The following is an 11,156-nucleotide window of genomic DNA, read 5'->3' as shown; positions in this document are numbered from 1 at the left end:
AGAAATGGGGTATGTAAACTTTTGATCAGGGTCATTTGGAATGTCATTATGATTTAATAAGAGAAAACACAGTAGTTTGACAATAAATGACTTCACCCGGTGTATGTAAACTTTTGAGCACAACTGTATGATGTACACATATGCCAGATTACACTTGCTGTAATTGGTTTCTGCAGATCCTGTGATTGCACAGCGACAGTGCAGCCAGAAGACCGTCCGGATGATCCTTACTCCAGTGCTCTGTTGCCTGCAGCTTCTAATGAGCTCCTGCAAGCCCTCAGCAGCCACTTCGCGCAGAGCTCGAGCAATCTTTCATTTATAAGCTTGTACACTTGACTTTAGGTGCCCCAATGGCTGAATAATATCTCTATACAATCAAACACCAGACGGCCCTACTCAGCTTTCCATTCTTTATTTTGGATAAACTGATTGTCACGACAGGTTCCCCGGAGATCCCCCTGATCCTTCAGAAGCATCAGTTACTTCAGGGTGAAGTCACTGTTTGATAAGCCCACCATCTCCCTCACTCACAAAGCGTTTGCGGCCCCTGTAGTAGACAAGAGTGAAGAACAGAAGGGTGAATGTGATGTCGACTCTAGTTTTATCATAAAGCACAACTCAAACTGTCTGAAGGTCAGCTCTAAAGTAATAGGATCACTCACCTGGAGGGACACTGGTCCAGCAACTGTTGGGTAATCACTCCCTCCTTGTAGCACAGATCTACTAACTTCTCCATGACATTGTGGGCTAACGGGACATCTAGGGTGAGGTCTGGCAGCTCAGAGTACACACGCTGGAAGCCCTAGATGACACTGGACAGTGAGAATGGCACCAAAATATGATACATACAGACATATAAGTGACCAGAGCAGTACCCGGTTCATCTGGTCCAGGGTGATCAGGCCGCTCTCCCATAAAGCTTTCAGCAGCTTCACTGCCTTCAGGACATGGCCTTCAGCAGAGCCTTCCAGCACCATAACCACAGCCTGTAAATGAAGAGACACTGGGATAAGGAAAGTAAGAAACATATCACCTCTTCCCCAAACCCTCACCATCTCCAGAGTAACGTCATAACATCACAGAGACACAGATATCAATACCTCATAGACAAGCTCATGGTGGAAATGTGGCACCTCCAACTCCCGCAGGCATCGCTCTGTCTCAGACACTTGTCCAGAAACAAAAAACTCCTGTAGGATCAAGTTCATCTGAAAGAAGACACATCCATGACATCTCAGGAACAGCCAGGAAGAGGGAACCTCCAACCATGGCTCTTACCTCCTTAATAAGGTGTTTAACGGGTCTCTGTCCCCCACCGACACCCCACACATTGTCCAATCGGATAATTTCCCTCTTGATTCTTAATAACACTGCGGCGCGGTCCAAAGCTGCCCTGCAAGGAGGAACCGCAAGAGACAGCATGAGATTACAACAGAAAACGCGACGAGATGAGTGGGGTGAGAGAGAAGGACCAAGGATGAAAGGGATGAGGAGCTGAGACAGGATGAGAAGAGCAGAAAGGGGAGCAGACCACAATGGATATCATCAGCATGGAGCCACAATGTGAGAGAACATGAGAAAACCGGACGAGAGGAGTGAGAAGACGAAGAAGAAGCAGCGATGGAAGGGATGAAGAGAAGGAGCAGGGATGGAAGGAATGAGGAGCTGAGATAGGATGAGAAGAGCAGAACACAAGATGGAGGGACAACATGAGATAACCTGAGAAAACCCAACGAGAGGAGTGAGAAGAGGGAGAAGGGGCAGGGATGGAAGGAATGGGGAGAAGGAGCAGGGATGGAAGGAATGAGGAGAAGGAGCAGGGATATGAGGTGGCCATAGACACAGTGTTGTGAGGCACAAACACCCGATTTAGTAACTCCGGGTCACTAGGTGGTGTATATCCCCTACAGTGGTGGCAGGAAGTGCGATGGTATTACAAGTAAATGTCTCTGACAGAGTAATGATAAGTCATTCAGTAAAAGGAGAGAAGAGCCACATGTAAAAATAGGATAGGCCCTGCTGTGAGATGACCCCGCCGGCTGACATGCATCATTCTCGGCATTCTCCACCAGCCCTCTCACCGCGCTTGCTCACAGTCAACTCGTCCCTTGTAGCGATCCAGAAAATCTAATGGCAAAGCGTGATCCGCAACTGCACGGGCAATAAACTGGCCCAGCATCTGCAAGACAACACGAAGCATCAGACACGGCCCGCTGCAGAGTGAGCATCCTGCCAGTGCACAAACCACGGGCAGAAGAGAGTGCAGCCACTATGGTAGGATGATGCCCGCATCGGCACCCGGCATATTGTCATTACCTGTGGAGCCTCAGGAGTGTCCAGGATGAGGTCAGGGAGGTCAGTCAGCAATCTGTCAAAGGCCTGGGCCATGTTCTCTTCAGATAAGACTTTACACAGATCACACAAGAGGCGAGAAGTTAGCTCACGGTGACTAGCTTTTCCTTCCAGGGACAGTGAAACTGCAAGACGGGGAACCCCAGAACTCTGACTCCCCAAATTCAGCTCCCGCAGGAGAGCCTGCAATCCCAGACAGAACTTCAGTTGTGACTCTCTACTTGCTACAGACTATGCCACCACATCATTCATGGCCAGATACTTACTAGAACCTCCCCAGTGTCTCCATGCTCAAAGTATTCTTGCACCATGGGCTGCACCGTCTTCTGCATTCCGCTCTCATCCATCTCTGGGATCACCTTCTGATATACCGTGTCCCCCTATTAAGAGAGACCAGTGACTGACGAACACACGGACATCTCATACACACACCAACAACCTAGTCCGTTCTCTCAGGAGATCTGCTGTCTTCTTATAATCCTACTATGCCTTATAAGCCTCACATGATGGACACAGTCCATACGCTCAATGCTTTGTTCTCGCTTCCGTCATTAGATATCAATAACTAGCTTGTACCCATTACTAGGCGATGACCCTGGTAAGCCATTGTATGAAGGCATCTCCATTAGTGATGAGCGAGTATACTCGTTGCTCGGTGATCTCCGAGTATTTTGGCGTGCTCGGAGATCTAGTTTTCATCGCCTCAGCTGCATAATTTGTGACTTGTAGACAGGCTGAATACATGTGGGGATTCCCTAACAAACAGGCATTCCACACACGTATTCAGCCTGTCCAGCAGTCGCAAATCATGCAGCCGAGACGACGAAAACTAAATCTCCGAGCACGCTAAAATACTCGGGAGACCACCCGGGCATGCTTGGGGAGACCCGAGCAACGAGTATACTCGCACATCACTAATCTCCACCTCCCCCTCCACCAATGTGACCATCCTCCTTCCTTCTGTACATTGGGAGACCACGCAACCTACAATCCTGAATATCTCTCCTTGATCTCCTCAAACCACCCTGTCATCTTTGAAGGGCTCTACCTGATCATCTTCAGTGTCAGCCTGTCCTCCCCCATCTCCCTGTCTTCTAGTCATCCGTGCACTGCTATTACCTGAGCCGCTTCATCATAATTGGGGTCTCGAGCGTCAGGTTCCTGGTAGGTGTAGACCTGTCCTGGAGCTCCCCAGACACCTTTTCCACCAGCACCTCCTACAGAAACATCCACATTATAATGTACTTCATGCCGACAACCACCCCCAATATCCTTCTAGACTCTAAATACTTTCCATAACCAAAGAACATTGACCATGCCTGCTTCTCCAACCCAGGGTCCACTTCTACTCCACCAAGGCATCCAATCTTGGACACTGATCATTTCTACTCCATCACGGCATCTGATCCTCGACACTGAGCACTTCTGCACCAAAGCATCAGAGTCTGGACACTGACCACTTCTACTACACTATGGCATCCTATCCAGAACTCTGACCACTTCTGCTCCAGTAAAGTATCCGATCATAGACAATGACCACTACCACTCCACCACAGCAGCCGATACTAAACCCTGATCACTTCTACTCCACCACACCATCTGATCCTGAACACTGATCACTTCTACTCCACCACAGCATCTGATCTTGAACATTGACCACTTCTACTGCACCAAAGCACCCGATCCTGGACATTGACCCCTTGTACTCCACCACAGCATCAGCACTTCTACTGCAACATTGACTACTACTCCACCATAGCATCTGATCCTGAACACTGATCACTTCTACTCCACCACACCTTCTGATCCTGAACACTGATCACTTCTACTCCACCACAGCATCTGATCCTGAACACTGATTACTTCTACTCCACCACAGCATATGATCTTGAACATTGACCACTTCTACTGCACCAAAGCACCCGATCCTGGTACTCCACCACAGCATCAGCACTTCTACTGCAACACTGACTACTACTCAACCACAGCATCTGATCCTGGACATTGACCACCTGTACTCCACCACAGCATCTCATCCTGGACATAGACCACCTGTACTCCATCACAGCATCTGATCCTGGACATTGACCACCTGTTCTCCACCACAGCATCTCATCCTGGACATTGACCACCTGTACTCCATCACGGCATCTGATCCTGGACATTGACCACCTGTTCTCCACCACAGCATCTCATCCTGGACATTGACCACCTGTACTCCATCACAGCATCTGATCCTGGACATTGACCACCTGTTCTCCACCACAGCATCTCATCCTGGACATTGAACACCTGTACTCCACCACAGCATCTCATCCTGGACATTGAACACCTGTATCCACCACAGCATCTCATCCTGGACATTGAACACCTGTATCCACCACAGCATCTCATACTGGACATTGAACACCTGTATCCACCACAGCATCTCATCCTGGACATTGAACACCTGTACTCCAGCACAGCATCTCATACTGGACATTGACCACTTGTACTCCACCACAGCATCCTATCCTGGACATTGACCACTTGTACTCCACCACAGCATCCTATCCTGGACATTGACCACTTGTACTCCACCACAGCATCCTATCCTGGACATTGAACACCTGTATCCACCACAGCATCTCATACTGGACATTGAACACCTGTATCCACCACAGCATCTCATACTGGACATTGAACACCTGTATCCACCACAGCATCTCATACTGGACATTGAACACCTGTACTCCACCACAGCATCTCATACTGGACATTGAACATCTGTATCCACCACAGCATCTCATACTGGACATTGACCACTTGTACTCCATCACAGCATCTGATCCTGGACATTGAACATCTGTATCCACCACAGCATCTCATACTGGACATTGAACACCTGTATCCACCACAGCATCTCATACTGGACATTGACCACTTGTACTCCACCACAGCATCCTATCCTGGACATTGAACACCTGTATCCACCACAGCATCTCATACTGGACATTGACCACTTGTACTCCATCACAGCATCTGATCCTGGACATTGAACACCTGTATCCACCACAGCATCTCATACTGGACATTGACCACTTGTACTCCATCACAGCATCTGATCCTGGACATTGAACACCTGTATCCACCACAGCATCTCATACTGGACATTGAACACCTGTATCCACCACAGCATCTCATACTGGACATTGACCACTTGTACTCCACCACAGCATCCTATCCTGGACATTGAACATCTGTATCCACCACAGCATCTCATACTGGACATTGAACACCTGTATCCACCACAGCATCTCATACTGGACATTGAACACCTGTACTCCACCACAGCATCTCATACTGGACATTGACCACTTGTACTCCATCACAGCATCTGATCCTGGACATTGAACATCTGTATCCACCACAGCATCTCATACTGGACATTGAACACCTGTATCCACCACAGCATCTCATACTGGACATTGAACACCTGTACTCCACCACAGCATCTCATACTGGACATTGAACATCTGTATCCACCACAGCATCTCATACTGGACATTGAACATCTGTATCCACCACAGCATCTCATACTGGACATTGAACATCTGTATCCACCACAGCATCTCATCCTGGACATTGAACACCTGTATCCACCACAGCATCTCATACTGGACATTGAACACCTGTATCCACCACAGCATCTCATACTGGACATTGACCACTTGTACTCCATCACAGCATCTGATCCTGGACATTGAACATCTGTATCCACCACAGCATCTCATACTGGACATTGAACACCTGTATCCACCACAGCATCTCATACTGGACATTGAACACCTGTATCCACCACAGCATCTCATACTGGACATTGAACACCTGTACTCCACCACAGCATCTCATACTGGACATTGAACATCTGTATCCACCACAGCATCTCATACTGGACATTGAACACCTGTATCCACCACAGCATCTCATACTGGACATTGAACACCTGTATCCACCACAGCATCTGATCCTGGACATTGAACACCTGTATCCACCACAGCATCTCATACTGGACATTGAACATCTGTATCCACCACAGCATCTCATACTGGACATTGAACACCTGTATCCACCACAGCATCTCATACTGGACATTGAACACCTGTACTCCACCACAGCATCTCATACTGGACATTGACCACTTGTACTCCACCACAGCATCTCATACTGGACATTGAACATCTGTATCCACCACAGCATCTCATACTGGACATTGAACACCTGTACTCCACCACAGCATCTCATACTGGACATTGAACACCTGTATCCACCACAGCATCTGATCCTGGACATTGAACACCTGTATCCACCACAGCATCTCATACTGGACATTGAACACCTGTATCCACCACAGCATCTGATCCTGGACATTGAACACCTGTATCCACCACAGCATCTCATACTGGACATTGAACACCTGTATCCACCACAGCATCTGATCCTGGACATTGAACATCTGTATCCACCACAGCATCTCATACTGGACATTGAACACCTGTATCCACCACAGCATCTGATCCTGGACATTGAACACCTGTACTCCACCACAGCATCTCATACTGGACATTGAACATCTGTTTCCACCACAGCATCTCATACTGGACATTGAACACCTGTACTCCACCACAGCATCTCATACTGGACATTGAACACCTGTATCCACCACAGCATCTGATCCTGGACATTGAACACCTGTATCCACCACAGCATCTCATACTGGACATTGAACATCTGTTTCCACCACAGCATCTCATCCTGGACATTGAACATCTGTATCCACCACAGCATCTCATACTGGACATTGAACACCTGTATCCACCACAGCATCTCATACTGGACATTGAACACCTGTATCCACCACAGCATCTCATACTGGACATTGACCACCTGTATCCACCACAGCATCTCATACTGGACATTGAACACCTGTATCCACCACAGCATCTCATACTGGACATTGAACACCTGTATCCACCACAGCATCTCATCCTGGACATTGAACACCTGTATCCACCACAGCATCTCATACTGGACATTGAACACCTGTATCCACCACAGCATCTCATCCTGGACATTGAACATCTGTATCCACCACAGCATCTCATACTGGACATTGAACACCTGTATCCACCACAGCATCTCATACTGGACATTGAACACCTGTATCCACCACAGCATCTCATACTGGACATTGAACACCTGTATCCACCACAGCATCTCATACTGGACATTGACCACTTGTACTCCATCACAGCATCTGATCCTGGACATTGACCACTTGTACTCCATCACAGCATCTGATCCTGGACATTAACCACCTGTTCTCCACCACAGCATCTGATCCTGGACATTGACCACTTGTACTCCATCACAGCATCTGATCCTGGACATTGACCACTTGTACTCCATCACAGCATCTGATCCTGGACATTGACCACTTGTACTCCATCACAGCATCTGATCCTGGACATTAACCACCTGTTCTCCACCACAGCATCTGATCCTGGACATTGACCACCTGTACTCCATCACAGCATCTGATCCTGGACATTAACCACCTGTACTCCACGACAGCATCTGATCCTCGACACTTACGACTTCTACTTGTGGCATCCGCTACCCACTGCCAATAACCACTTCCACACCTCCTGTCCTGGCCCCTTCCCTCCCCACTGCCCCTTCCATCATGCCTTATCAGCCACTAGCAGTCCACTATGTACCTTTCTTGGGGAGTCCTCGCCCTTTGCCCATCCGTGACTTTCTGTCATTCCCCTTCTCTCGAGGGCTGATGGGCTCTGCTTGGTGGTCTGAGCTCTCAGATTCCCTGGTGGAATCACGGGATGATGTCCGGCGGATGCGGCGCTTAGCCTTCGCCTTCACTTTGGCTTCATGTAGAGCTTTTTCTTGGGGGGTCCAGTTACGAGCCCCCTCCTCATCACTTAGCTCCTCTCCCTCCAAAACTTCATCCTCCCCGGGACCCATCCCAGCCAAAGAAGAAGCCCCGATTGACCAGGTGCCCTGGAGAGGAAATGAGAGTAAGTATCCCAAAAATAACGGCACCCCTTCCAGTGGCGCAGGGTGGACATTACAAAAATGGTTCAGAGGCCAAGAGTCAAGGACACCTCCTGCACCCTAAGATTGAGCGTGTCACTGTCCTGCCCCCCCAGAAGTCAGGGTGTCACTGTCCTGCCCCCCCAGAAGTCAGGGTGTCACTGTCCTGCCCCCCCAGAAGTCAGGATGTCACTGTCCTGCCCCCCCAGAAGTCAGGGTGTCATTGTCCTGCCCCCCAGTAGTCAGGGCGTCACTGTCCTGCCCCCCAGTAGTCAGGATGTCACTGTCCTGCCCCCCCAGAAGTCAGGGTGTCATTGTCCTGCCCCCCAGAAGTCAGGGTGTCATTGTCCTGCCCCCCAGTAGTCAGGGCGTCACTGTCCTGCCCCCCAGTAGTCAGGGCGTCACTGTCCTGCCCCCCAGTAGTCAGGGCGTCACTGTCCTGCCCCCCAGTAGTCAGGGCGTCACTGTCCTGCCCCCCAGTAGTCAGGGCGTCACTGTCCTGCCCCCCAGTAGTCAGGGCGTCACTGTCCTGCCCCCCAGTAGTCAGGGCGTCACTGTCCTGCCCCCCAGTAGTCAGGGCGTCACTGTCCTGCCCCCCAGTAGTCAGGGCGTCACTGTCCTGCCCCCCAGTAGTCAGGGCGTCACTGTCCTGCCCCCCAGTAGTCAGGGCGTCACTGTCCTGCCCCTCAGTAGTCAGGGCGTCACTGTCCTGCCCCCCAGTAGTCAGGGCGTCACTGTCCTGCCCCCCAGTAGTCAGGGCGTCACTGTCCTGCCCCCCAGTAGTCAGGGCGTCACTGTCCTGCCCCCCAGTAGTCAGGGCGTCACTGTCCTGCCCCCCAGTAGTCAGGGCGTCACTGTCCTGCCCCCCAGTAGTCAGGGCGTCACTGTCCTGCCCCCCAGTAGTCAGGGCGTCACTGTCCTGCCCCCCAGTAGTCAGGGCGTCACTGTCCTGCCCCCCAGTAGTCAGGGCGTCACTGTCCTGCCCCCCAGTAGTCAGGGCGTCACTGTCCGGCCCCCCAGTAGTCAGGGCGTCACTGTCCTGCCCCCCAGTAGTCAGGGCGTCACTGTCCTGCCCCCCAGTAGTCAGGGCGTCACTGTCCTGCCCCCCAGTAGTCAGGGCGTCACTGTCCTGCCCCCCAGTAGTCAGGGCGTCACTGTCCTGCCCCCCAGTAGTCAGGGCGTCACTGTCCTGCCCCCCAGTAGTCAGGGCGTCACTGTCCTGCCCCCCAGTAGTCAGGGCGTCACTGTCCTGCCCCCCAGTAGTCAGGGCGTCACTGTCCTGCCCCTCAGTAGTCAGGGCGTCACTGTCCTGCCCCCCAGTAGTCAGGGCGTCACTGTCCTGCCCCCCAGTAGTCAGGGCGTCACTGTCCTGCCCCCCAGTAGTCAGGGCGTCACTGTCCTGCCCCCCAGTAGTCAGGGTGTCACTGTCCTGCCCCCCAGTAGTCAGGGCGTCACTGTCCTGCCCCCCAGTAGTCAGGGCGTCACTGTCCTGCCCCCCAGTAGTCAGGGCGTCACTGTCCTGCCCCTCAGTAGTCAGGGCGTCACTGTCCTGCCCCCCAGTAGTCAGGGCGTCACTGTCCTGCCCCCCAGTAGTCAGGGCGTCACTGTCCTGCCCCCCAGTAGTCAGGGCGTCACTGTCCTGCCCCCCAGTAGTCAGGGTGTCACTGTCCTGCCCCCCAGTAGTCAGGGCGTCACTGTCCTGCCCCCCAGTAGTCAGGGCGTCACTGTCCTGCCCCCCAGTAGTCAGGGCGTCACTGTCCTGCCCCTCAGTAGTCAGGGCGTCACTGTCCTGCCCCCCAGTAGTCAGGGGGTCACTGTCCTGCCCCCCAGTAGTCAGGGCGTCACTGTCCTGCCCCCCAGTAGTCAGGGCGTCACTGTCCTGCCCCCCAGTAGTCAGGGTGTCACTGTCCTGCCCCCCAGTAGTCAGGGCGTCACTGTCCTGCCCCCCAGTAGTCAGGGCGTCACTGTCCTGCCCCCCAGTAGTCAGGGCGTCACTGTCCTGCCCCTCAGTAGTCAGGGCGTCACTGTCCTGCCCCCCAGTAGTCAGGGCGTCACTGTCCTGCCCCCCAGTAGTCAGGGCGTCACTGTCCTGCCCCCCAGTAGTCAGGGCGTCACCGTTCGCACACACCTTATATTTTTCTGCTGTGGTGATGTAGGTAGAGCAGAATGCACAGGAGTCACAAGAGGGTCAGAGATATGCAAAGAAAGGGTTAAAGCAGCAGGCGATAAAGGGTTAATGATGGAGACATGTGCAGCAGGGAAGGAGTTAACGTTGCAGGGGGAGGGGAGGGGGTCCATGTGTTCCATATGTTTACTACACGTGCTGCAGCCTGAAGCCCCCGGGTCTCCCCCACAACCCCGGGCACCCCCAGCCGCCCCGGACACACGTGACCTCACCTCCAGTCCTCCACACACCCCGAAACCGAGCCCGAGCCTCCAGATCCCGCACAGCCTCCCCCTGCTGCCTGCCCAGGAAGTGATGTGTGCGCCTCCGATCCCTCCCCGGCCCCGCACCTCCTCCTCCCAGCCCCGCAGAGAGGGCGGCCTGCCCAAAGCCTGCACCGACCTCACACCTCAACCTCAGCCTGCCCCACACCTCAGCCCCACCGACCTCACACCTCCAGCCTCACACCTCAACCTCAGCCTGCCCCACACCTCCAGCCCCACCGACCTCACACCTCAACCTCACCGACCTCACACCTCAACCTCACCGA

General features: G+C 52.4%; 1 protein-coding gene across 2 annotated transcripts; it reads right to left on the bottom strand.

The window, feature by feature from the left end:
• Nucleotides 1-396: 396 nt before the first annotated feature.
• LOC141075678 (programmed cell death protein 4-like) lies at nt 397-10,932 on the bottom strand. 2 transcript variants are annotated; one of them, XM_073562781.1, is made up of 11 exons: nt 10,840-10,932; nt 8,112-8,409; nt 3,472-3,569; nt 2,619-2,732; nt 2,317-2,535; nt 2,082-2,179; nt 1,279-1,393; nt 1,101-1,208; nt 876-986; nt 663-802; nt 397-547 (listed from the first exon to the last, which is right to left on the bottom strand). In XM_073562781.1, exons 2-11 carry the CDS (start codon nt 8,371-8,373, stop codon nt 496-498), a joined length of 1,317 nt encoding a protein of 438 aa, XP_073418882.1. In that variant the 5' UTR covers nt 8,374-8,409; nt 10,840-10,932; the 3' UTR covers nt 397-495. The 2 variants fall into 2 exon arrangements, with proteins under 2 accessions (XP_073418882.1, XP_073418881.1); XM_073562780.1 differs by lacking the exon at nt 10,840-10,932 and adding an exon at nt 10,571-10,743.
• Between the last annotated feature and the right edge of the window lie 224 nt (nt 10,933-11,156).

Source organism: Dendrobates tinctorius, unplaced genomic scaffold (genome assembly GCF_039654945.1).
Source record: "Dendrobates tinctorius isolate UK_male_01 unplaced genomic scaffold, ASM3965494v1 ptg000367l, whole genome shotgun sequence".
NCBI lineage: Eukaryota > Metazoa > Chordata > Amphibia > Anura > Dendrobatidae > Dendrobates > Dendrobates tinctorius.
The sequence above is the reverse complement of the archived record's forward strand: the minus strand, read 5'-3'. Positions and strand labels throughout refer to the sequence as shown.